Source organism: the organism of the source record quoted next, unplaced genomic scaffold (genome assembly GCF_019419815.1).
Source record: "Pyrus x bretschneideri cultivar Hongxiangsu unplaced genomic scaffold, Pyrus_bretschneideri_v1 Contig66, whole genome shotgun sequence".
Taxonomy (NCBI): Eukaryota; Viridiplantae; Streptophyta; class Magnoliopsida; order Rosales; family Rosaceae; genus Pyrus; species Pyrus x bretschneideri.
The window spans coordinates 1600522-1628242 of NW_025999805.1; the positions used below are offsets into that span (position 1 = coordinate 1600522).

At 38.0% G+C, this 27721-nt stretch overlaps 2 protein-coding genes and 1 long non-coding RNA gene across 3 annotated transcripts; 1 reads left to right on the forward strand and 2 right to left on the reverse strand.

The window, feature by feature from the left end:
• Window positions 1-16875: 16875 nt before the first annotated feature.
• LOC103937179 (myb family transcription factor PHL7-like) lies at window positions 16876-24088 on the forward strand. Its single transcript, XM_009347097.3, has 6 exons — window positions 16876-17420; window positions 22287-22363; window positions 22450-22492; window positions 22601-22658; window positions 22794-22863; window positions 23484-24088. The coding sequence occupies exons 1-6, from the start codon at window positions 17207-17209 to the stop codon at window positions 23892-23894; spliced, it is 873 nt and encodes a 290-aa protein (XP_009345372.2). The 5' UTR covers window positions 16876-17206; the 3' UTR covers window positions 23895-24088.
• On the reverse strand, window positions 20203-22280 carry LOC125472179. Its single transcript, XR_007254107.1, has 2 exons — window positions 20695-22280; window positions 20203-20244 (listed from the first exon to the last, which is right to left on the reverse strand). It is a non-coding gene; the product is annotated as an uncharacterized LOC125472179 (long non-coding RNA).
• Window positions 24089-24224: 136 nt separating the features above from the next.
• LOC103939305 lies at window positions 24225-27679 on the reverse strand. Its single transcript, XM_009349377.2, has 2 exons — window positions 27233-27679; window positions 24225-27053 (listed from the first exon to the last, which is right to left on the reverse strand). Exons 1-2 carry the CDS (start codon window positions 27545-27547, stop codon window positions 25464-25466), a joined length of 1905 nt encoding a protein of 634 aa, XP_009347652.2. The 5' UTR covers window positions 27548-27679; the 3' UTR covers window positions 24225-25463.
• Between the last annotated feature and the right edge of the window lie 42 nt (window positions 27680-27721).

Below are 27721 nucleotides of genomic sequence, written 5' to 3' on the forward strand. Positions count from 1 at the left end.
GACCTTTAAATTAACATACAAATCTATCCTGCACAATTTCTCGCTCTACATGAAACCCTCTTATTTTTTAGAATACAATTGACCTCCCTAACTTCTTCAAGCATACCTATCAGTTTATGTTAAATTGTCACGCCCCAATCTCGACATACGTTTAGGATCAACACGTGACGTCACCAAATATCCGTAACTCTAACATACCCCGTCTTCGAGATATGGGCAAAGCACAACTGGAGAACTAACTGCGTAATAATTATTCATATATTTATGGCTGCATCTAACATCCTCGTCTATATACCCTAAACAGGGATCAAGCCATTCGTAGTTCGTCTTTCATTGCACTCGAACAATCATCACATAAATCACTATGTCTCAACATAATACAACGATTCAGGTATGCAACATCTTAAGGAACATTCAAAAAAGCACAATAATATTCTCTAGTCATCTTGCCATTCACACATACACATGCTTTCAAACACCATTCAATAATCACAGCAGTCAATAACATATACAATACATCGAAATGCAGGGTTAGAGCGACATAGTTTGGTCGAAGCCTACAACTCTGAAGCTGAAATCGAATCCAAGTAACTAACAAGTTAAATGATGCGATTTCGGACCACTTAACTAAATCGATCAACATCAAGTTCCAGACCACTCAACGGAACCAAAACACCAAGTGGGATTTCAGACCGCTCAACGAAATCCAAATTAGGATACGATTCCGGCCCACTCAATGGAATCACGGAGTAGAAGGGCTTCCAGACCTCTCAACGGAATCCGAGTGGATAAGATTTCAGACCATCACTTAATGGCATCGCGGAGTAAAAGTGATTCTGGACCTCTCAACGGAATCCAAGTGGATACGATTCCAGACCATCACTCAACGAAAATGCGGAGTAGAAAGGATTCCGGACCTCTCAACAGAATCCAACTAAAATATAGCACCTACTAAATGTACTAGGTATAACTAATCTTCATCACCTTTAGAATGTGTATGGTCCCTCATTCGTGGATATATCAAGTAGGTCCATCCATGTACCACTGCTACATCGTGCAGTAAATCCATCGCACAACCTACAACTACCTCAACCCCTATAAATTGCAATTTGATGTGAGAATTATACGCACACAAATTAAAACCCTCTTGTGACAATTGTAGTATAAGTATAAGTAGGGATCGTTCTTAACTGGGGATTAGGAGGGATTGCAAAATCACTTGGAAACTGACTCAAAAACGTAAAATAAAGTCTAAAACACTGAACTAGACTCAAAGAATGCAAAACTAAACACTTAAAACACTAAAACAAACCAAAAGACTCAAACAGCACCCAAAACACTCAAAACAGCCTTAAAAACACTTTCTGGGCAGTTTTGAGCACTTTGACTACTTTGGACGAAATTGGGTAATAAAATGAATCAAAACACTTAAAAACACAAACTAAGACACTTTCTAACTAAGTTGGACACTAAAGCAAGGGGGATTGAGTTTTTGACGAAATTAAATAAAATGCACAGAATGTAATTCAAACAGATTGTAAAGATGAATTTGATGAAAATATGGATGAAATGCTAGCTAGAGGGTTCTTCTCCACACATGTCACACTTGCACACAAAACGATTTCTAATTGCTTTTCAATAAACCATGAATTCTCAACGCCCCAGATTAACCGTGAATTGCACTAATTAACCCTCAGATTTTCCTAACGTTATTGAATTGGATGATTGCATACGACAACCCAAAACATTCCCCACAAGTCCCCTACATGATTGCATAATAGAGATACAAGCAAGAATCATTAAGTTCTATGAAAACCATAAGCGTTGACGAAGCACTTGTTACTATGATTGCATGAAACTTATGCCAAGAATTTACTTAACGCGATTGAGATCATCAACCTTTACTACTTGTGAATATAATTCCATAACGATTAGGTGAAATTTCCTTATATCCTAGCATCCAATTTATGCATGATAATTAAGCGTGCACTCTGAACCAACACACACAAATCAATGTAATTCACATAGATAAGTAAATTGAATTCACAACTTATGAAACGCAATTGGAAGTAATCAAATCATATTGCAAGCATAAACATGTATTTCGAATCCCCCCTAGCCAAGGGGGGGTTTAGTTCCTCATACGCACAAAACAAAGAGAAATGAAATTAAACATTGAAATCAAGGAAAAGAAACACCTAAAAATTCCAACAACTCAAACTTGAATTGTATGAACGTTTAGGCCCTTCTCCTTCTCTTTGTTGCGGCACAAGGTCTAAGGATAGGTTTTGGGGGTTATGGATGGTGTAGAATGATGTGTTTAGGATAGGGATGGATGTAGGGGACTTCAAGGCTTATTTTTGGGCAGAAAATATGAAGAATGGTGAAGTATGGATGTGTTATAGAGAGGGGATGAATTTCTGGCGTGAATGGTGAATGAATGAATGGTTCATTTGTGGCTGCAATGGAGGTTTATTTATAGGTGGATGAATGATTAAAGAGGGAATATGACAGCTAGGGAGAGAATGTGGCTGCCATCATGAAGAGTGCATGGATGTGGCTGAATAATCACATGGGAAAGCATGTGGCTGAATGGATTAAAGAAGGAATGATGATGGGAGAGCATGTGGGTGAATTATAGAATGGGAAAGCATGTGAGTGACAGCTAGGGTGATTGGTGGCTGCAATAATTTCGTCCATCCTCTTGGCTCCAAGCATATGATATCCATTCCAAGCTCTAATTTGCTCCAAAAGGCTCCAAAATGCATCCTTTTGCATACTTTGCCCTTAAATCCTGAAAATACATAAAACTAGCTTAAAAGACTACTTTACTAAGGAAAAACACTTTAAATGCACAAGACAAGCTAAACTAAGGTGCATAAATATGCCCCTATCAAATTCCCCCACACTTAGCTTTTGCTAGTCCTCTAGCAAAACAAAACGATAACAAACAAACAAAATGACACTAAACAAGTAAAACACAACCTAAACCTTCCAACAATCGTCTTAGGGATTTCCAATGCACATGACATGTTAAAAATCATTATTCCCACAGATTTTAGCCATCTTTACACTCGAGCACATGCTTAATCATAGTCACTACTTACTAGTTCACAAATAACCACTTAAAATGATGTTTTGAATGTAGTAACATGCCTTAGAGAATTTGCTCAATTCCTTACAAGATATGCACTCAATTTTCAACTACACACCTTAATCTAGTTATATGTGAGAAGATTAATGAAAACGAGCACTCACATATATATATATATATATATATATCACAAAGAAAGCAATTTTTGGAGTTAATAAGCATGTTTAGATATGATCTCATGAATGGAATGCTACGACTTAGATGCGAGAACCAGCGACACCATATGCTCATACCAACTTCAAACTCCACAAATTGAAATGCACAACACTCAAAATAGAAGTCAAGGGTTGTAATGGGGCTTGGGGGTATTGGTTAACAATGGAAGGATAAAGGAAAACAAAGGTTCTTAAAGCAATAGCAAGCGAAGTAATGAAATTGAGACTTAGAACTCACTTTAAAACACAGAAATCAACTTTTAACACAAAGGGAAGATCTAAGCAACACTCAAGGTCATATTCAACATTTTGGACCCTTTCTTCAACTACCACAAACATGTGAACTTATTTTCATTTATTTCATACTCTTTTTTCTTTCTTTTCACAACTTTTTCTTTTCTTTTTCTTTTTCCACGAAATTCTTTTTTTTTTTTTAATTTTTTTTTTCTTTTCCACCCGTGCCTATGGCACACTAACTCACATGAAAACTACTTCCCCCACACTTGTTTTCTGCCATACATTAATCAAAAGGAGTTCAATTCAAATCATAATTTGCTATGCTTCAAGAATAAGGGTGTGGATGGTCATAATCTAGGCTAGGTGAGGATAGTGTGGGTTAACAAAGAACGTAAGCTTAACAAGGCTCAATGGGGTTAACTTAAACATATAATGAAGTAGGATACACGGCAATTTGGCTTTGGTGGTGGTCACTACACAACTTCTTCTTGAATATGTGTTATGCAAATCAATAACATGCTTTGAATGAAATGGACATGAGTTCTAGCATTTGGAACTATATGATGAAACGCCTTCTAAGTAGTAACCAAGCAAAGAATAATGAGATCATGCAACGACTTTAGAGAACAAATGCACAGATTTTAACTCTCCAAATAACGTTTAGGCTCAAGTCTCACAAGGTTGTAACGTTTGTTTGAGTTCCTTCCTTCAAGCATGTTACAAAAACTAATTTTTCTTTTATGATTGCATGTGAAGTCATACATTATAACCATAACCAAGCATATACCAAGAGTAAGTCAAACTTTTCTTCATGTTTATAACTCTGTTTAACTGTCATGCAATTAAAAACCAAATCCTCATCATCGCGTTGGAAGGTACCCTACGACACAAACACACAAAAACGACTCAAAACACTCTTTTTAGGCTTTTCAAAACATGTTTTTCAAATTTTTATGTGATTTTCGGAGTTATAAAATAAAACACACTAAAAACATTTTAAAACAGCAAGGAACAACACTTGAAGTTATGGGTGATAAAATCCAACGAATTTGCATCAATATACTTAGTTACCCCCCCACACTTCAATCAAACATTGTCCTCAATGTTTTAAGCCTAAATTCACACCAAACAAAAGTAAATACATAAACAGCAACTAAACATACTAAACATGGCAGAATGTATCTAACAAAGAGAAGAGTTTAGGGATGCAAATCTGGTTATGGAGTGTAAATTCCATCTTCTCCTTGGTGATTGCATTGAGGCTTGATCGTGAGTTTTTCCACAGGCTAATTTTGAACTGGGCTGGAGGATGCTGACACATGGCAGGCAAGCACGAGGTGGAGGTTATGACCTGTTTCTTTGTTCAATCTTTCCAATTCGTATTGAAGAGGGTTAGAGGATACTAATTAGAAAGATTGATTTTTCATTGTCACTCATCTTTCTCCAAGCAGATGTGGTCCCTTCTCTGGAAGTGTATCAACCTTTGAAGATGACTACTCGAGAGCAACGCTAGGTAAGCAACCAGGGAATAGATTCCAGGTAGTCGGTTCCAGATCGGAAGACTGACTCCAAGTGCCGGCTGATTGCTCACTTCATTTTGCCATGCGAGTAATAACAAGGACAAAGGAAAAGACAGGGAAAGATCATGATATGAGATACCTTTGCTTTCGCCCTTGATGATATGAGATACTTTTGCTTTTGAAGAAGCAGCGAATGAATCAGCACATATATTTGTTGCGCTTGTCTCCACATGCTTCGATCCACCGTTTCCTCTTGCCTCATCTGTACTCCAGGCATCTGGTATCTCCTTTGGGGGATACATCAATGGTTGAATATATGTTCTTAAGGGAAGAAGAAAACTGAGCATGTTTGAGAGGTTTGGTTGCAGCTACATTCTCGGCCGAGAAGGAAAGTCATGCGTTTTTGGGTGTATGCCTTGCCATGAATGTTGATGTATATAGGAATTGTAATGGCAAGTAGTAGTGCGGATGCGGCAATGACCTCCACGCATCTTCAACTTTGTCAGAGATCTTTTGACAAAGTTGCACGCGTTATTTGAAAAGCCGAGATTGCGGCTTTATCACCCACGCTTGTCGGCAACCTCCACGCGTCTTCAACTTGGTCAGAGATCTTTTGACAAAGTTGAACGCTTTATCTGAAAAGCCGAGATTGTGTCTGAAGAGTTGGCGAACTTTACGCAGGAAAATCCGGCTTTGAAGAGTGGTGTCTCTTCAATTCTGAATCGGTGATTGTGTCGCCTCTCCTTTTATAGAGGTGATCGATCACCTCTAACATGCACACTTTGAAGATTGCCCATTCGTGAAAATCGTCTCCGGCCCGTTGAGATTTTACTCCATCCAACCCTTCTCTTTTAACTTCTTGAAAAATGGCTAACCCATCTAACCCATCTAACATTTGCTTAGATTTGAGTCTCAGCAGTGATCCGGTCGCGCCGCGTCAGGGTAAGGTATGGTGCCCGTCTTTCTTATCTTCTAATGGCCCTCTTATAGGTGAAGACTCTGTGATGACGGATGCAACAACAGCTACGATAGTAGCTCGGAACCTCCTCATTCTTAAAGATAGTCAGCTGCTTTCAGGACGGTCCGATGAGTTGGCCGTTCAAGAGTCCCTAGCTCTGAGTGTTCAGTGCGCAGACTCTATGTCCAACATGGGCCAACGCTTACTTGCTCGATCCCGTCAGGTTGAATCATTGATGGCAGAGGTGGAAAATCTCAAGCAAGAGATCAAACAGCTTAAGCACGAGAATAGAAGTTTGCACGTGCTTGCAAATAATTATTCGACAGGCATGAAGAGGAAGCTTGATGAGATGCAAAGAATCTCAAGGTCGAATTCAAAGTGACCGTCAAAGGCTTGCGGCTTTCTTCCAGATGCACCTTTTTCCTGCGTCATCTAGCGTTCCACCAAGTATTGGGGCCTCGAATGATCTATCTTCGATGCCTCCCGCTCCTATGCCTCCCGCTCCTATGCCTCTTGCTCCGATGCCTCTTTCTCCGATGCCTCCCGCTCCGATGCCTCTTGCTCCTAGAGTTTTGCCACGTAGTGGGGCTTCACGTAAACAACCTTTGTGAAGCTCCATCTTTCTCTTTCTTTGTTAGATACATTTTTTTTTCACTTGTAATTTCTTGAAAATCAATGAACATGCTTTGTTTTATTCAGTGTATTGGGTTGCCTCCCAAGTAGCGCTTTCTTTTACGTCTTGCAGCCGGACGAGACCTTCTTAGTCTCAATTGGAACCCACGACATGGAATATATCTTTGAATGGAAGGTGATACTTGAATTGATCCGGTAAAGGTTTAAATTCAAGATTGGGTGCCGAATCATCAACAACCTGTTAGTATAAAAGGAAATTGAAATTCGGGGAAGTGGCTTACCTATGTGCTCCAATAAGAACTCAAGGATAAACACATCTTCTTTGAACGTTTCAGGGACTTTGCAGTCGGCCAGATGTGGTGTGAGGATTGGTCCTTGTCCTGTGTCATAAAATTCAACTTCTTTGGGGTTGTTTGCCTCAAGAACATCCTCTTTGACGAATTCTTGATATTCCATACTTTGCACATTTGGAAGGGCTTCCAAGATGTCTTTTTCACTTTCTTCTTCCTTGGAATTCATTAACCTGCAAGGAATAGGGACATTGGGTGGAATGGGGTTAGAAAGAATTAAATTTGGAACAACCTTACCTGAATTGGATGGCGTAGGAGCAATAGGTGCCTGCGGCAAAGGTGTTTCCACCCTTGCCGTGTGTTGGGTGTGTTCCTCTTCCTCAAATTGCAATCTTTCATCTTCCTTGTGATTTGATTTTGATGGTTGAGGGTCCGTTCCAACCTCCTTGCCACTTCTTAACGTGATAGCATTGGTGGTTTCAAATCCTACCTCCGGATTTACAATGATTGAACTAGGGAGTTTGCCTTGGTCACGAAATTGTCCTACGAACTCCGCTATCTGCCCAATTTGCTTCTCCAACTTGTCCACCTTCTTGTCTTTGATTTGCCTCTCTTTGTTTTGAGTTTGGACTTCCTGCGTCAAAGTAGTAAGTAATTGAATAATCTTATCATTATCACTTGAATTACCTACATTGCTTTGGGCAGGTTATGGTGGCTGCATAGGTGTTGTATAGAACTCCTCATATGGTTGCCAATATTCTCTTTGTTGAGCCTCTTCGACTTGGTTTTGTGAGCCCTGCACCGAAGAAATTAATTCATTAAGAATTTTATCATAATCTATTGACAAACCTGAGTTTGGTTGGGCATATTGTATATGAGGTTGTGGTGGCTGTATAGACGTTGAATAGAACTCATCATATGGCTGCCAATAACCTTCTTGTTGAACATGTTGAGGTTCCCACCACATAGAGTTTGAATGATCACTCCAATCCGCATTGTAAGTATTGGAAAACACGTCGTTCCTTGATTGATTATGATCAAATGTACCAACTCTTTGCGTTTGTGACAAAAGAGAAGTAAGATTTGTTATTTGAGCTTGAATATTGGCAAGTGCCATGTCTTGTTTCTCTAGTACCTAAAATCAACAAAATAAAACAAAACACAAAATAAAAAAAACTTTAACAAAATAAAACTAAACAGAAAATAACAATCCAAGGGATTAGCAACTTTGCTAATCCCCGGCAACGGCGCCAAAATTTGATGTGAGAATTATACACACACAAATTAAAACCCTCTTGTGACAATTGTAGTATAAGTATAAGTAGGGATCGTTCTTAACCGGGGATTAGGAGGGATTGCAAAATCACTTGGAAACTGACTCAAAAACGTAAAATAAAGTTTAAAACACTGAACTAGACTCAAAGAATGCAAAACTAAACACTTAAAACACTAAAACAAACCAAAAGACTCAAACATCACCCAAAACACTCAAAACAGCCTTAAAAACACTTTCTGGGCAGTTTTGAGCACTTTGACTACTTTGGACGAAATTGGGTAATAAAATGAATTAAAACACTTAAAAACACAAACTAAGACACTTTCTAACTAAGTTGGACACTAAAGCAAGGGGGATTGAGTTTTTGACGAAATTAAATAAAATGCACAGAATGTAATTCAAACAGATTGTAAAGATGAATTTGATGAAAATATGGATGAAATGCTAGCTAAAGGGTTCTTCTCCACACATGTCACACTTGCACACAAAACGATTTCTAATTGCTTTTCAATAAACCATGAATTCTCAACGCCCCAGATTAATCGTGAATTGCACTAATTAACCCTCAGATTTTCCTAACGTTATTGAATTGGATGATTGCATACGACAACCCAAAACATTCCCAACAAGTCCCCTACATGATTGCATAATAGAGATACAAGCAAGAATCATTAAGTTCTATGAAAACCATAAGCGTTGACGAAGCACTTGTTACTATGATTGCATGAAACTTATGCCAAGAATTTACTTAACGCGATTGAGATCATCAACCTTTACTACTTGTGAATATAATTCCATAACGATTAGGTGAAATTTCCTTATATCCTAGCATCCAATTTATGCATGATAATTAAGCGTGCACTCTGAACCAACACACACAAATCAATGTAATTCACATAGATAAGTAAATTGAATTCACAACTTATGAAACGCAATTGGAAGTAATCAAATCATATTGCAAGCATAAACATGTATTTCGAATCCCCCCTAGCCAAGGGGGGGTTTAGTTCCTCATATGCACAAAACAAAGAGAATTGAAATTAAACATTGAAATCAAGGAAAATAAACACCTAAAAATTCCAACAACTCAAACTTGAATTGTATGAACGTTTAGGCCCTTCTCCTCCTCTTTGTTGCGGCACAAGGTCTAAGGATAGGTTTTGGGGGTTATGGATGGTGTAGAATGATGTGTTTAGGATAGGGATGGATGTAGGGGACTTCAAGGCTTATTTTTGGGCAGAAAATATGAAGAATGGTGAAGTATGGATGTGTTATAGAGAGGGGATGAATTTCTGGCGTGAATGGTAAATGAATGAATGGTTCATTTGTGGCTGCAATGGAGGTTTATTTATAGGTGGATGAATGATTAAAGAGGGAATATGACAGATAGGGAGAGAATGTGGCTGCCATCATGAAGAGTGCATGGATGTGGCTGAATAATCACATGGGAAAGCATGTGGCTGAATGGATTAAAGAAGGAATGATGATGGGAGAGCATGTGGGTGACAGCTAGGTTGGTTGATGGCTGCAATGAAGGTGTGGAATGATGATGGGAGAGCATGTGGGTGAATTATAGAATGGGAAAGCATGTGAGTGACAGCTAGGGTGATTGGTGGCTGCAATAATTTCGTCCATCCTCTTGGCTCCAAGCATATGATATCCATTCCAAGCTCTAATTTGCTCCAAAAGGCTCCAAAATGCATCATTTTGCATACTTTGCCCTTAAATCCTGAAAATACATAAAACTAGCTTAAAAGACTACTTTACTAAGGAAAAACACTTTAAATGCACAAGACAAGCTAAACTAAGGTGCATAAATATGCTCCTATCAATATATATAAACTAGATGTGAATTGTTATATATAATGAACTATAAATTATGTAAATTATAATACATTGTATTATCATATAAACTAGAAAAGCAACATTTCCCTATTATTTAAAGTTAGTTGAATGGTTCTATACATTATGCATCGATAACATCATGTAGTCTTTGTCCCAAACTTGCAATAAGTGACATTTTTGGAACCATAAATAGGACTGAAACAAGCTCGAACACAAGTTAACTTTTTATACATATCAACATATTTACAGAACTCAGCATCCTCTACTAAAGCAACATCTGTCGGAAGTTTCAGCAACCCCTTTGATTTCCCGTTCAACAGTTCACTATCAACAATGAGTAGGTACAAATGTTCATAATCACATGCAAACAAAATGACATAAAATGATCAATTTTCACAAAACTTTTTGAGTCTTACACAAAGTATGATTTATCAAACTGCAGAGGTTCCTTAGTCAAGGACCATAAAAACCAGACTATTTGAATGTTCCTGCCCTATAAAACGAGGGCAAATGACACAGAGTTAACATGTCTATCTAATACAAAGAAGACCACTGATAGATCCAAACAAGGAGGAAGAATTACCAGTGTATGTTACCATTGTGCAAGCAAACTATTTTACCACTCGATAAACCTCATGACACCATATGATATTTAACTAACACTTGAAATATAGTAAAGATAGAATTACTATTAAACTCGTGCCATCAAACCTACAATTGCAAATTGTATTGCATGGAAGCTTAGTCTATGTATAAAAAATATAAGAGATTAGAATAAAAGAATGGATTACCAAATGAAATGCTTGAAATGGTGCTCTCCATTATCTTGCAGTAGAAAAAGCAAAAAACAATGAAAAAATATAATAGAGACGCTATTAGCGAGCTTTCAATCTAGTCTAAACAAAAAATTTCTGAATCACTAATATGGAAATGCATAATATTTTTTTAATTATAATCCAACTAAAATACTAGCATATGAGAAATGTTATAACAGGAAAACAAAAACTTGAAGAAGATTCTTGGGTATTGGAATAAACCTCGTTTAGCATCTGAAAGTCATCTTTCATTCGGAGAAATCTTAGAATCCTAAAAAATAGTACAAAAAACAAATGAAAACTTGAAAACAGTGATAAGAAACTAGCTATCTTTTTAAAAAAAAAAAAAAAAAAAGTGATCATTGACCGCAACATACCTTCCTGCCTGGAGAAATAATAATGGCAGGGCTTCCAGTGACTTCAACTGTAACAACACCCACAAGCTGAAAATACAAGTAATCATGCTTTAATTGTTGTCTTCATTTAAGAATCCCTGCTATCTCCCATGTTTTTATGAAAAACTAAACTAATATTTGTAAAAGCTTTTCATTAGCAAAATCTACATTGACCCTATTCTGCCATTCTACCCTAACTGAAGGCCAGCTAGTTTCTTTAGTGATAATCCAACTAATGCACTTACTGAAAGAAATACAACTATAACCAGATATAACGTATTCCAATTCCACAATAATGAAATTATATAACAAAAGTTCATAATTTCATACTATAATAAAAAATAATTAGTAAAACTAATACAAAGCGAAGGCCTTCTCCTTGAGATCCATCTCTCAGTACATGACTACCATAACCATTAGGGACCCACAAGCCGCACCCATCAGAACCGCATTGAGCGCCAGGTTCGTATAGTAAACAATAACTGAAAAATAGTGGGATGCACTTAAAGAGCAATGGAAATTGTGAAAAGAACTAAAGGGAAAAGAAAGTGGTCGCGGATGGAATCCTAAGCTCAACACCGTTGATGCTTATGATGAGTGGTGGCATAATAAAATTCAGGTTTGTGAGCTTCTTCGTAGTTTTTAGACGTTGTCTGTTTGTTATTTAGCATGAATGCATTTTAACACTTGTTTCTTTAAATTGCAGATAAGAAAAAAAAAAATATAAAAGTACGTGTAGAAAACGAATTAGCCCTGGTATGGAAGAGAAGCTAGATAAGATGTTCATGAATACCACTGCTGCTGGTGATCATGCTTAGGCACCCTCGTCTGGTATACTTCCATATGAAAATAATGATGAATCCAATGAGGATGATGACATTCAACTCAAAAGTAGTGATTCTATCCCACTCAAAAACACTCAAGCTAATGAAGAGTATTTGGGGAAGAAGTAAAAAATCACTCGACAATTTGATACACAAGTTAAGAAAGAGAATAAGAAAAAAAGGAGCTGTTGCAAAGAAAGGGAAAGTGGGAGGTGCTACTAAGTGGTCAGAACAAATTGACCGTATGATTGGTGTAATTGAGAGTAGAAATAGAACTTCGAACATGGTAAAGGACTTACAAAACAGTTGCATTGCTGAAGTGATGAAGATAGTTTCATCTTTGCCTGGTGTATGGCCTGAGACCCATTTGTGGTTATTTGCAACTCGATTATTTCTCAAACCAGAGATGAGAGAAATGTTCTTAATTATAGAAGATCCGCACATCAAGCTTCAATTGCTTAACTATGAACAAGCCGAAAATTAAGTGTCATGTGATGCATTTAGTTTGCGAAGTTTTATATTTCGTGGTAGACAATATAATCTAAAATATCTTAGAACTTGAGTTTATATTTTGATTTGTCATTTGGGATGGTTACTTGGATTTCTTTGTGTTTTACTTGGGATTATAATTGGATGGTTGTTATCTGGATTCCTTATTTAAGAATAATTTTTTTTCATGCATGTATTCCTTCTATTTGCAGGAATAATGATGAGATTTTTTTCTTTTCAAAATTGCATCTCTTTCAAGATACAGACATCTTGCAAGATGAGGAATAGTTCAACCAAACTGAATGCCTTTGTGTTCGTATTATAGAACATTATTATCAAACATATATCCATAGAACACCTTGTTTGGATTCATCTCATACATGATATAAGTGGTTGATGGAAATATTACGAGGAAATGAGAGGCGTTGTCATAGGATGTTCAAAATGGACAAATAGGTATTTATGAGATTGTGCAGTGACCTGCAAAACAAGTATGGATTGAAAGGTTCAAGGAGAACGTGTCCTAGTGAAATGTTAGGAATGTTTTTGTTTATTCTAGGACAAGGTGAAAGAATAAGTCAGCACAAGAACGATTTCAACACTCTAGCAAGACTGTGAGCATATACTTTAGGCAGTTAATTGATACTGTATGCATTATGACTATTGATGTTATCAAACTGTTGGATCTTGAGTTTAATGGTGTCCTTGCAGAGATATGGATGGACTCTAGATGAATGCCCCACTTTAAGGGGGACTCTAGATGAATGCCCCACTTTAAGGTAAAAAAAAAAGATATGATACTTCTTGCTTTGTCTTATGAATTAAATTATATTTATTGAAAATTGTGTTATAATAATTATTTGTAGAATTGTATTGGTGTCACATCCCGGTCCGGGCCCCCACCACATCCTGGACTCGACTCCACCGTAGCACGATATTGTCCGCTTTGGGTCCATACCATACCCTCATGGTTTTGTTTCTGGAAACTCACACGAGAACTTCCCAGTAGATCACCCATCCTCAGTTAATTGATATTGTATGCATTATGACTATTGATGTTATCAAACTGTTGGATCTTGAGTTTAATGGTGTCCTTGTAGAGATATGGATGGACTCTAGATGAATGCCCCACTTTAAGGGGGACTCTAGATGAATGCCCCACCACATCCCGGCCCGGGCCCCCGCCACATCCCCGGCTCGACTCCACCGTAGCACAATATTGTCCGTTTTGGGCCCATACCATACCCTCACAGTTTTGTTTCTGGGAACTCACACGAGAACTTCCCAATGGGTCACCCATCCTGGGATTGTTCTCGCGCGAACTCGCTTAACTTTGGAGTTCTGATGGAATCCGAAGCCAGTGAGTTCCTAAAAAGCCTTGTGCTAGGTAGGGATGAGAATATACATATAAGGCTTACAGGATCCACTCCCCTAAGCAATATGAGATGTTACAATCAACCCCCCTTAGGGGCCCGACGTCCTCGTCGGCACACATCCGGCCAGGGATTGGCTCTGATACCAAATTGTCACATCTTGGCCCGGGCCCCCAAGACATACTGGGCCCGACTCCACCGTAGCACGATATTGTTCGCTTTAGGCCCCTACCACACCCTCACAGTTTTGTTTCTGGGAACTCACACGAGAACTTCCTAGTGGGTCACCCATCTTGGGATTGCTCTCGCACAAACTTGCTTAACTTTGGGGTTCCGATGGAACCCGAAGCCATTGAGTTCCCAAAAAGCCTCGTGTTAGATAGAGATGGCAATATACATATAATGCTTACAGGATCCACTCCCCTGGACGATGTGGGATATTACAATTGGTGCTATTGGTGATGTACAAGTTCAAGCCACAATACGTTCTGGAGATCAAGTACCATATATTGAGAAGAAATGGAGACCAACTCAAAATGTAATGGCTGCATGTAATTTTTATTGGAGAACAATTCAGAAATAAATAAAAATAACAGAAATAATAAAACTTGAAATTCTAATACTTTATTAACTAAAAATACTTGCCATACATAATGAAATTACATAAACAAATACACGAATTAAAATGGTACCAACTTGATTACAACAGGTTGAGGTGCACAAAAGCTATGTCCTTCAAACAGTATTTCCGTCCCACTCTTGTGCTTGTGGTTCTACAACGTCTGCTCGACTAGGATACAACTACCTAATTCTACAACCCGCACTGGATTATAGAATTCTAGTGAATTGCTTTGTGTGTTTACTCTCTAGGAATTTTGTACGGAATAAAAGGAGGAAGAAAAGATGATTCATGATGGAACTGAGGACTCCAGTTATATAGGCTCTTTCATACCTCTTCAAATACCTTTTGGATGTATTTGAAGTTATACAACTCTTTCCAAAGAGTTGTCTATTAACCAAAACGTTTTTAATTAATTTAATTAAAAACTTAATTCGAAATTAAAGCTAATTGATCAGATTAATTTTAACCCCAAGTGAGGCCTAAGGCCCTTGTCTTGATTAATATTAATATTATGGTATAATCATCAAGCCTAATCTACACAATTAGTGACCCAAGCCTCAATCCTCATTTCAAACCAACACCTAATCACTAATAAAGGAGACTAAATTAATATAAGGACCTCAAGTTCCCTCGAGTTCCCTGATGTGGGACTTAAAAGGAGCTCAAAACTCCAACAATTTTGACATGCAATTCATCTTTGCATGTGAGGTTGGGAAGGAATTGTACGTGATACAAGGATATTCTTATATGTTTTATGAAATAGTGCTTTAAAGTTTTCTAAGCCTCCAAATGGTAATGTCTTAAATTTGTGTATATGTCTGAACTTTTGCATTTGATTAGGCACTTTTTATAGTTTCTTTTTATATCATAATAGCATGCTTTGAACATTACAGAAAAATATTATCTTGTGGATGTTGGGTACCCATAGATGAGTGGCTATTTAGGACCCTATAAAGGTGAAAGGTATCATCTTCCTGATGTTCGTAGGGGCAGAGAACCAATAAGATCTAAACAGGTATTTAACCACATATACTCTTCACTTAGGAGTGTCATTGAACGCACTTTTAATGTATGGAAAAAGAGGTGGAACATTTTAAAGGACATGCCTAGTTACACTTTTAAGAAGCAAGTAAAAATACTAGTCGCAACTATGATGCTTCACAATTATATAAGAAGGCATGCCAACTGTGATACTCATTTTGACAACATGAAGATTAACTTGAATGATGGCTCAAACTCGGATGAAGAACAAGAAGAATATCATATTATCGAAGGACCTGGAACACAAGAAATAGAGACATTCAGGAACAACATTGCTGCAAGTTTGATGCATTCATAATTTTTTTTTATGTATGCTTATTTTATGTTATTATTGTTTGAAGGCATTGAAGAAAATTTTAGGGAATTGTTATTAGCACTCCAAAAATCTCATTCTACACTCTTCACAAGTGTATTTTTCTTTATAATTATAGAAAGTTTGGAGTGCCAAATGAGATTATTGGAATGCTAATAACAATTCTCAAATTTTATTTATTTATATTTGTTTTTTTTAAAGTAGGTTTTGATGATGCAACTATAGATGTTAAGATAATATGAAGGAAAAAAGATTAGATATACTTGAGAGTCATCTTTTTAACAAAAAAGTTAATGGAAAAATATTTTCCACATTACGTCTATTTTTGTCATTATGCAGAGTTATAAAACCCTTTTTGTATTAGTATTTACCAAACACTTTTATACTTCTTTTTGTACTCATAACAGTTTTAAAAATACAGTTTACCAAATGCTGAGCTACTTTATTTTATAGTTGATCATTCTTAAAGTACAGTAAAAACATTTTTAAAAATAAGTACTTCAATCTCAAACTAGCCCTTAATTTTTAGATACTGCTTGATTTGTTCAAAATCTTCAAATATGAAAATTAGGACTCCTAAGGGCCAAAGCATCCCCATTTCCATTTGAACATGCAAATTGAGCCTTTTCATAATGGTCGTTACTAATATCGACGTCCTTCTAAGCGCTTATGCAGACATCAACCAATAAGGCTCTTATTCTTGGTAATATTCGTGCAACGGTATATATATATATATTTTAAAAGGAACCAATTGGTTTTACTACGGTAGTCTATTCTTTCGAAGGTTGAGGAAACTTACATAAGCATTTCAACCTCTCTCTTGTTATCATTGTGCGATTTACTAGTGATAAAAATTAAATTCAAGATGTACAGTATAAAATACGAGTGAAATTTATCCCAAACCATTAGAGCAGTCCGTGGTGATCGATGCAGAATTCGATGGAAGCAAGTTGTAACACCACTTATTACCAAAAGCTTTGGGTGGCCGGGTGTCGTGGCTTTTGACCCTATTTGTGTATCCGTCCAAACGCGCCGTTTACCAAATTGCAGGCCTCCAATCGCGTCCAGTCCAATTACAGTCAGACAAAGCTTACCATTTCCAGCTCCCTCAACAGAATTTTATCACTCGTCTCTTCGATTGATAGAATTCCCACTCGGAGGGAACCTCAATTTTCTGCACCGCCGGCACCTTCACTCTCTCTCTCCCTCTCTCTCCCTCTCTCTCCGCCTCCGATTGGGTGTTGGTAATTGGGCAGAATCTTGAACATGTATCACGCCAAGAAGTTTTCAACGGCGAGCTTGGTCCCACACAAGCCCCAGAGCTCCCAGGAGCTTGCGAACGTCGGGGCTGTCAGCGGCGGTTCCTCCGTGAAAAGCCCAACGCCTTCCGGCGGGGGAAGCGGGAAGCAACGGCTCCGCTGGACTTCAGATCTCCACGACCGCTTTGTCGATGCCATTACTCAGCTTGGCGGACCAGACAGTGCGTATTTTCTTTTCAGTACCCGTTTTTTCAATTTATTTACTTTTTCATTATATTTATGTCCTTTGATTCCTTTGCAATCTTGACATGGCCTTCCTTCAAATTTATTTCCTCTAATTTTTACATGATTAATTTAATTGTGCTGTTTGGTGATCCTTTTAATTCTGTACCAGTTGGTTTAGAGGGGGCTTCATTTATTTATAAATTAAAAGATTATGTAGCTCTAATCAAGATGCTCGGCGAACGAAATGAAGAAATTGTTGGAATCATCCACAGAAATCGTTGATCGAATGTTTCCAAATCTTTTCTAATTTTTATGAGTGCACCTATGTGGTTGAGATTGCTTTGGTTTGTTTTTTACAAGAATTTTTATTAATTCGGTCTTTGTTTGTTTTCTTTCTGCCTTCTTTGTAGTTGATTTCTTAAAAAAAAAAAGATAATAGAGAAATTGTTTTGTCAAGTTTAACCTCGAAAATGTATTGAACTTTTAGTATGACCACAAGAATTTGTACTCCTTTTCTATCCGTATCAAGAATTCATGCTCTTTTTTTTATCCAAATCATGTTCAGACTCAGCTACTCGGGGCCTTTTTGATTGCCACTACATTTTTGGTTTTCAGTTATTGTCTTATTAGTTAAAGATAGAGAAGGGCGGGGGGACTGGATGGAAATATAGGGGAAGAGGGAGCAGAGGGGGATGAGGAGGGACGGAGGAAGGATAAATGTTAATGGAATGTTACACATGCCACTCGGAAACAACTCCTCTAAGGTATTAGTAACCATTTGGGTAATGACTTTTGTCGTCATACTGTTTCATTGTTGGTCTCCTTTGATGACAATGGTTTTTGTCTGTCTCTAAAAAACACTTACGATGATCTGGTGCAAGGTTGAAGGAATCCCTTGCACTGGATGCACCCAATCTTTTCCCCACTCTAGTTCTATGCGGAAAAAGAGTGGCCAGTGTGAACTCCACTTTTGTCTTATGGGCGGAAATAACCAGTACAGTGATCATCCATGGGACTCCAGTGATTACTTCCTTCTAGCTGGATCTGAGTAAGATGTTATTCCAACGATGTGATGTGTGCACTCTTGGATTTGTCAGTTTAACACCATGAGTGTTATTACCCATTGTCATAGTATAAGAGCTGGATACATTCTACACCTTTCTGACTGAGAGAGATTATGTTTTGTTTTACTATGACAAAGTGCAGGGCTGTTCACCCTACAGATTCTTTTAATGATTTCTTTTCTAGTCTGCTCATCTCTAAGCTTACATTTCCTCACTTGGGTCGGGCTTCTCATATAATCATGGTTATAATCTGGGACGGAGTTGCACCATTGATGGAGCAATCTGCTTAGGGAACTTCGTTTGTTCGACCAGTTATGAATGATTGGCCACTTGTCTAGGGAGCATTGTCATTTTTTTTTATTTTTTATCATGGCCTCCACTTGCCCCCTCAATGTCCTGCACTTGTTAGTTGTCTGATAGATATTCTTATGAAAGGAACAATACTTACCTGTATCTTGGTGCTCTAGAGGCTCCCCTCATAGTCGGGGTTCTTGAAAATACTACCGAACTTTTAGTCATCCAAGACACATGATCCAGAGGTTCTCAGTAAAGGTCTGTTTCAGCCACTTATCTTTCTTCTGTCTTGTTTGGGCCCAAGGAGGATTCTGCAACCACTTCCCCATTGATCTTACTTATTCTTTGGCAGTTCCTCTTTAAGTTTAGCACAACCATCTGCTCTTGTGAGCACTTTGGGATGCCTTCGAGATTAGTACAGGAAAGAAGAAAAATCCACTCTTGAGCAGTGACTCCTGCTACAAGTTCCTGTTGCACTTTCCATTGGACTGTTGCATGGGAGACAGTGATGCAAAGTTCCAACTAACTGCACTGTCAATCTCATTGGCTGTTTCCTAGTATTTATAATGATTCTTACAGAAGTTGACTCTTTGTTCACTAATTTTGTGAAGTTTTATTTTTAATGAATTATGTTTCTTATAAAGTAAAAGGACATATTCACATTGTTCATTCTTTGTGAATATCATAACTGAATCTTTTTACTTGTCTCTAGCTCTAGAAACCCTAGGTTAGATTAAAGTCAGTGTTTAGGGAGTGGTATTAATTTAGGTTTTGATAGCATATTTTATTTTTCAATATGTGGTTGTTAGAGCTTTTGTTAATTTCTAGAACGTTTGTAGTGAATATCTTTTCCACTATGATATACTTCTTGTAAAAAGAAAATAAAAATGTAAAAACACTAAAAGCTATACTTTAAACGCATGTTTGTAACATGTCCACTTTTTTTTTTTATTTAATTCCCAAAGGAAATAGTAATTTTTTTTGTTTTCATTTAAAAAAAAGCTCAAACATAAACTCTCATCTGTATATTGTTGTTCTTCTATTAGATGAAGGAAACACAGAAAACTTTTTTGGTGACTATTTTTAGTAACTGTTTTTTCCGTGAAAGAAGCAGATCTGGAGATATCCATTTTTGTAAACTCTAGTAAAGTCTCCTAGTCTGGATCAGTGGTGCTCTGACTTCTATTGCGTTGACAGTGCTTTTGGTTGAAGTATAAGGCCATAGTCTTCTACTGAATTAATTTCTGTATCTTCTGGCCTTCCGTTGATGCCAAGTTTTGAAATTCTCTGGTGGAAAATTTGCTCAGGCATGGATTGAAGAAGAGCCAAGGAAGATGTGTTCAACGATTAGTTCCCTTGTTTCTTCCCTTCACATGTAATCTTCTATTATATTCTATGGATAACCATCTACACTACTTGTATAGGTGGGCAATATCAACTAATAACCATCTGATCAGTCCACCTGCAAATTGAAATTATCATGCTGTACTGTAAAGGATATTCATTTGGATAGTTAATTGTATAACCAACCCTGTCAAGGACTTCTAGGACTAGTGAGGCTTTTAACTTTTAACTGGGATGAGGGTTTGTTTGCTTTCGGTTAATTTATTTAAAGGAATTATTGGTATGTTGAATATTTTCCTAGACTAGAGTGTAATGATTCTGTGTTTTCTTCAAAAAGTCAATGTTCGATTCCTTATCCACGATTTGCACATTTCTTTTGAGTTAATAAATCGAAAACAATTGAAAAAAGAATTTCTCTTCTAGCTTTTTTTCCCCTATTTTCTTGGTAGGGTGGTTTATAAAATTCATCTACTTTCTCTATGTTTCATTAAATAATTGACTGCTTGGTCTTAACTTTTGGTTTTTGATTGGTGGGCAATATCAACTAATAACCATCTGATGAGTCCACCTGCAAATTGAAATTATCATGCTGTACTGTAAAGGATATTCATTTGGATAGTTAATTGTATAACCAACCCTGTCAAGGACTTCTAGGACTAGTGAGGCTTTTAACTTTTAACTGGGATGAGGGTTTGTTTGCTTTCGGTTAATTTATTTAAAGGAATTATTGGTATGTTGAATATTTTCCTAGACTAGAGTGTAATGATTCTGTGTTTTCTTCAAAAAGTCAATGTTCGATTCCTTATCCACGATTTGCACATTTCTTTTGAGTTAATAAATCGAAAACAATTGAAAAAAGAATTTCTCTTCTAGCTTTTTTTCCCCTATTTTCTTGGTAGGGTGGTTTATAAAATTCATCTACTTTCTCTATGTTTCATTAAATAATTGACTGCTTGGTCTTAACTTTTGGTTTTTGATTGGTGGGCAATATCAACTAATAACCATCTGATGAGTCCACCTGCAAATTGAAATTATCATGCTGTACTGTAAAGGATATTCATTTGGATAGTTAATTGTATAACCAACCCTGTCAAGGACTTCTAGGACTAGTGAGGCTTTTAACTTTTAACTGGGATGAGGGTTTGTTTGCTTTCGGTTAATTTATTTAAAGGAATTATTGGTATGTTGAATATTTTCCTAGACTAGAGTGTAATGATTCTGTGTTTTCTTCAAAAAGTCAATGTTCGATTCCTTATCCACGATTTGCACATTTCTTTTGAGTTAATAAATCGAAAACAATTGAAAAAAGAATTTCTCTTCTAGCTTTTTTTCCCCTATTTTCTTGGTAGGGTGGTTTATAAAATTCATCTACGTTCTCTATGTTTCATTAAATAATTGACTGCTTGGTCTTAACTTTTGGTTTTTGATTGGTGGGCAATATCAACTAATAACCATCTGATGAGTCCACCTGCAAATTGAAATTATCATGCTGTACTGTAAAGGATATTCATTTGGATAGTTAATTGTATAACCAACCCTGTCAAGGACTTCTAGGACTAGTGAGGCTTTTAACTTTTAACTGGGATGAGGGTTTGTTTGCTTTCGGTTAATTTATTTAAAGGAATTATTGGTATGTTGAATATTTTCCTAGACTAGAGTGTAATGATTCTGTGTTTTCTTCAAAAAGTCAATGTTCGATTCCTTATCCACGATTTGCACATTTCTTTTGAGTTAATAAATCAAAAACAATTGAAAAAAGAATTTCTCTTCTAGCTTTTTTTCCCCTATTTTCTTGGTAGGGTGGTTTATAAAATTCATCTACTTTCTCTATGTTTCATTAAATAATTGACTGCTTGGTCTTAACTTTTGGTTTTTGATTCATTTATGCTTAAATTATTTATTTTTGTTGAAGTGGATGTATTTTAGTTTATATGTGATAGCTAGTGGTGCTTTGCAAACCCAGGAAGAAACTTAGGACCGGATTGAATTGTCCAATCCTTTATTTGTGGCATGTAGTCCAATGGACAAATCAGTCCCACAGCACAGGGATTTGATGAATTTTTTTTTTCCATATCTGGTCGCACCCAAACTAGTGTTTCTAATCACATTCATTAGCTAATTAATATTTCACAAATGCTTGTTTTTTGCAATTTTACATAGGGGCAACACCTAAAGGTGTTCTGAGAGTGATGGGTGTTCCAGGACTAACTATTTATCATGTGAAGAGTCATTTACAGGTGCGGGTCACCTTGCTATACTATCTTACGTGTTCAGGGACATTTAATGCTCTTATTTTTAACCACGCAATTATTCTTTTGTATAGAAATACCGACTTGCAAAGTACCTGCCAGAGTCTCCAGCTGATGGTAAAGGCGTCTCCCTCCTATATATGTTATTTTAGCAATAGAAAACTTGTTTTTACCTTATAAAAATATGAGTTAATTTGAATTTGGAGTACTGTTTCTGACTTATAGGTTCTAAGGATGAGAAGAAGGGTTCTGGAGACAGCCTATCTTGCTCAGATTCTTCTCCGTGGGTACCTTTTCCTTTACCTTTTATTGGTTAAACCTCTGTACGAGGACCACATTTTGTCTCTTAAGCTTTCATGACCAATATCATTATCCCTCTCCACATCTGACGTTCCGAAAAAAACATTCAATTGTTCAGTGGAGTGCAAATTAATGAGGCATTGAGGATGCAAATGGAAGTTCAGAAGCGTCTTCATGAACAGCTTGAGGTAACGTCTCCTTCTCTCACTTCACCTTAAATTGCTGGAAGAGAGATGTAGTCTGCCCCGCAATATCTTTGTTGAAGGAATGCTCATAGAAAGAAAATTATTTCTGACAGACGCAAAAAAAGAATTACTCGAGCGCTAAAAGGAAAGTTTTTAAATTTATGCTGAAAATTATTTTGCAGAAATTGAAAATAGTTAATCCAGCAATTACATAGCCTAGAGGTCAAGGTTTTTGTATGGCATTTTTCTTCTCCGGGGCCTGAGTTTGGCTTTGGCTTTGGGAATATGGATTGAGTAATAATTGTTTTTCAATAAAAATAATGTTGTAGAGATGGGAAAATCGGTGGGTGGAAGTTCTGCAAATGCCCATCTTTTTTCTGTGTTCTTCAATTTTTGTTCTTGGATACCGCCATTGTGTTGCTTGTTCATTTTCACAGTAGAGCATGATTCAGGAACTGTTTCCTGATCTCCTATCCTCTCAGAATCAAGTGCAGGCACTTAATATGATGAAAACTTGTAATGAGCGGTTCATGTATCCGATGGTTATTGTCATTTTGTTCTGGTCAGTGTCTACGCATTTGTGGCTATACAAAGAATTCACTAATGTCTGAAAACCAATTCAGGTTCAAAGGCAGTTGCAAATGAGAATAGAAGCTCAGGGTAAATACTTGCAGAAGATCATCGAGGAGCAGCAAAAGTTTGGTGGTTCACTCAAAGCGTCAGAAGCGTTACCATCAGCCGAGGAAAAGCAGAAGCCAGCTCAGTTGGAGACAATGGGCGATGCATTGGCCGCACCCTCATCTCCCCGAAAGAAACAAAGGGTGGATGAAGGGTTGCCAGACGGTTGCACCACATCTAATCTGCCTCTAAAAGCTGACCAGAAGAACGAATTTGTGGGTCAGTGGGATCGAGACATGTATGGAAATGACGGTGGATATGGATTTGGCTTGCAAACAGAGTTTAAAGAAAGAGATGGCAGTGCTGCACAGAAAGCACCTATGGAGTTAGATCCCTTGTGTGGTTCAAAACAATAGGAAGGAATCACCATTGTTGGTAATCTTTGATGAAGCAGTCTTTGTGCAATTAATTAGAAACCATGTTATCTATACCACGTAAATATACATGCGATCGACTTGTAATTATACAATGTATGAATTTTCCTTAGTGTACTAGTAGCATGTAAACTCCAACTCCCCAGAAAATATGTTTGTTAGTTGAAGTACACTCATCGACGTTGTTCCAACTGTCATGGTTTTCTGCCTGAAGCGAGTGATTTTTATGATGTTCTGCAAATATTCACGAAGACATCGTTGCATTCAACTTTGACGTATGCGCGTGCTACTATTGATAGAAATCTGTCCGAAAGTTGAGTCTCTCTACCCGTCGGTTGATGAGGATCGGAACAACGCTGATAGCAGTTACGGTGATCGGAACAGCTTTCATATCGGACTGGCAAGCAGATTGTCATAATTACTGCGGGGTGGTGCAATTTAGCCCTGATCTACTCGATGGCGGTTGCGATGGATGCTAGGTTTTGCAGATCTATGTGATCTTAAAGGGTTGCATTGCTCGGATTTGTAGAGCAGTTCGAGATGAGCCCAAATAAGGCGCAACAACTTAGTTCAACTCGTTCTAAATCGAAACAAGGTGCAGCAACTCAATCTGAGATTGTTGCCGGAGTTTGTAGTTTTAGGTGCGGGTTAATAATCCAAATTCCAAATGCCCCTTGTTAAGGAAAAAACCAAAAAGGGTATGTTTTTTTACTTGGTGTCCACTCTCAATTGGCTACAAACAAACATAGACAGTGCCCAAAGGGTATCATTTGACATGTTCTCAACCAAGCTAGATTGATTGCTAGTTATTATCTTATCTTGTAGGATTTATTATTATTCAAACCAATAAAAATAACAGAAAAACAAATACAAAACAACTTTAGATTGCCTGCTAAATTTAGTCTCTCTCTTCAATTCATTGCGTACATGGTCCAAACCTTACCTTCTCTCTACAGTGTAGATTAAAGTAGTGGTATTGCATATTTTATTATTATCGAAACCAATAAAAATGAATTAAAAAAAAAAAAAAAACAAATGCAGAACAAGTGTAGGTTGCATGTTGGATTGAGTCGTTCTCTTCAATTTACTACGTTCATGGTACAAACCCTACTCTCTCTCTAGTATACCTTAGAGTAGTAATATAACATTACTAGCATTAAAAAAAAAAAAAAAAAAAAAAAAAAAAAAAAAACCAAGAAGAAGAGCTACTTACACAAAAACAAAAAGAATGAATTATTATGGCATCCAGCAAAAACACACATGCACCCACAACAAGAAGACAAAAAAAAGAAAGACATTATTCTCGAATTTTACAAAGGAAAAGTGAATAACGTGAAGAAAAGAATACAGACGAGAGAGATGCTGTCTGGCTCTAGGAACTTCGGATTGGAGGAGTGGATCCATATAGATGGCGTGCGTTATCTGTATGCATGCAACGCATGTAATATCAGGCTACTGACGGTGAACCTGTTTATTGTAAATCCTTCTAGAATAGCGGTTGAAAAGGAAAAGACAACCGATCGAGCTGCTGCAACTCCATGCTGTGCCTTCTTATTGTCTAGCTAACGCTGCGGACCTACTTCCCACATGCACCGTAGCTCTGGAGTTGTTTGAACACACTGATAGACTTGTGGGTCCCACTCCTACACCCCTATGTCGACTCTGACAGTAGTCATGATCAACAGGAGCAGCAGGCATGGCCATTAGTCTCACTGGGTTGGGCCCCACACTGACGGCCTTCTCCCGCCGACAGCTCAACAACCCCATATTATTGTTATTACTTCCCAGCGAAGGCGGCCGTCGTTTGCTGCTCGTCATTACCTTAGTTCCCAAGTTAGCATCATCATGGTGATCATGGTGGTCGTGATCGTATTGGTCGGATCGATCACAGCCCTCTGCCGTAGTGACGCTCCAGTCGATGCTGGCCTCACTTGGTTCGTAACAGTATTGATCGGTCGATAACGATGCCATAGGCGGGTCATGTTGACGACGATCTAAGCTTGTTCGACGGGAATTGTTATTAGCACTCATACGTCGAGTATCAGTGAAGCTAACTGCATCCTCAACCAATGAAAAAGAATCCGGGCGAGTGCGGTAGTAATTTTCAAACATGGATGACGATGGTGGAGGGTAGGTGGGCATATCGGCATTAGTTGCTTGCAGCGTTTGAGTAGTACTGGTTGAGAAGCTTTCGATTTCGAACAAGTCAGAGCTTGCATCGCTTCCCACATCCTCATCTTTATTATTAACATCACCAATTAGTCGGCCGCATTGAACATGATCAGTAGTACTGTTTGATGGGTTCGGGATTGAAGCTGTTGCCGATGGCAAGGAAGTTCCCCCGTCCCCATTGAATTTTAATATCGGAAAGCTAAATCCGCCACCAGCAGCAGCAGTACTAATACAGCTGGTCGTAGTAGCGGTAGAGTTTGCGGCTGGTTGCACATTGATGGTTGTATTGTTGACTTGGCGTTCCCAATTCCGACGACGTTCATCACCCCAGAGCACATGGCGATTGTCGTCACGCGGCCTTGCAATCGAAGAGTGGTTCAGATTGGCAGCTGTAACAACACTAGTAGTTGGAGCAGCTAGTGGTATCTCATCCTTGGTGAGAATTAATTGGGCCGGCATGTTATAAATATCTCCGCCTCCAACTCCGACTATTGATGATGATGATGATGACATGCTTGACTTCTTTTCCTGAGCAACAACTTGAACTGATTTCTTGCCCGAGCAGGGGCATCTCGCTGACCTCCTCGGAAAAGCAGTAAGCCATCTTGGACTCAACGACATTGTCTTGGACCATCCTCTTAATTTCTTCTTATTAGTAATCTGATGGTCATCATGATGAGGATGAGGAGGATGATTTGTACTAGTCCGACTGTGCAAAGGCGCCATGAATGCGACATTACTATTGGTGGCGGTGGTAGCACAGAGAGGTTTGGTTAGGAGGCCAGTCTGGCTGTTCCAACTGGCTTCGGAGGAAGCCGTTGGGGTGGCACTGGAAGAAACGACATGGAAAGAACGAGCTCGGAGATGCAGAGGGTAGTTAATAGCAGCATCATCAACTGAAGATACTGAGGGAGAGCCAGCAGCCCAAGAGAATCTCGAAACTCCAGACAGCCCATCAGAAACCTGCACCTACCAATATTCCGTACATCCATCGTCACTCAATTATCACATTGATTCCACAAGCATGTGTTATTAATTAAGATAGTGCCATTACTTCTCCTTCTTATACAGGCAATAGAAGGAATGGGAATCAAACCTATGACTTTGAGTGCAGAGGTAAATGCTCTTAACTTGTATTGGCGACCTACCTTATGGTTTTGGCCGTCAATGTGGTTGTTGATGCTTAGTTGGTTGAAGTATTTGTGGGCGTCAAAAATGCTGATTTCTTGATCAGCAGTAACACTGATACTAGTAGTACTCGAATACCGATCCACGTCTACATGAAGCTGCTGCTGCTGCTTAATGGTGGTGTTGTTGTAGTAGTATGGCGGTTGTCGATCAACATTTGCGGTTGCAGTTGCAGCGTGATCTGTATCTTTGTCTCTGAGCATGATGATGGTGCTGCTGCTGCTGCTTCCTGATACTGATCTAACACCTCCTCTCGTTACTTTCCATCTCTCCATTATTTTCTTTCCTCTTTTTCTATTTAATTTCCTCAGGAATATTATTGTCTCTCTACTTCCGTACTTGCTATATAATTATATATATATATATGTGTGTGTGTGTGTGTTTGTGTATGTATGTACATATAGTCTGGACTGAAGGCCCCTCACAGTTGAGTACAAAAATGTCCAGTC

Coding starts and splice junctions, on each gene's coding strand:
- LOC103937179 (XM_009347097.3), top strand. CDS start 17,207: ATGTATCACGCCAAGAAGTTTTCAACGGCGAGCTTGGTCCCACACAAG. Junction 22,364..22,449: donor ATGTGAAGAGTCATTTACAG/GTGCGGGTCACC, acceptor TCTTTTGTATAG/AAATACCGACTTGCAAAGTA. Junction 22,659..22,793: donor TCTTGCTCAGATTCTTCTCC/GTGGGTACCTTT, acceptor TCAATTGTTCAG/TGGAGTGCAAATTAATGAGG.
- LOC103939305 (XM_009349377.2), bottom strand. CDS start 27,547: ATGGAGAGATGGAAAGTAACGAGAGGAGGTGTTAGATCAGTATCAGGA. Junction 27,054..27,232: donor TTGACGGCCAAAACCATAAG/GTAGGTCGCCAA, acceptor GAATATTGGTAG/GTGCAGGTTTCTGATGGGCT.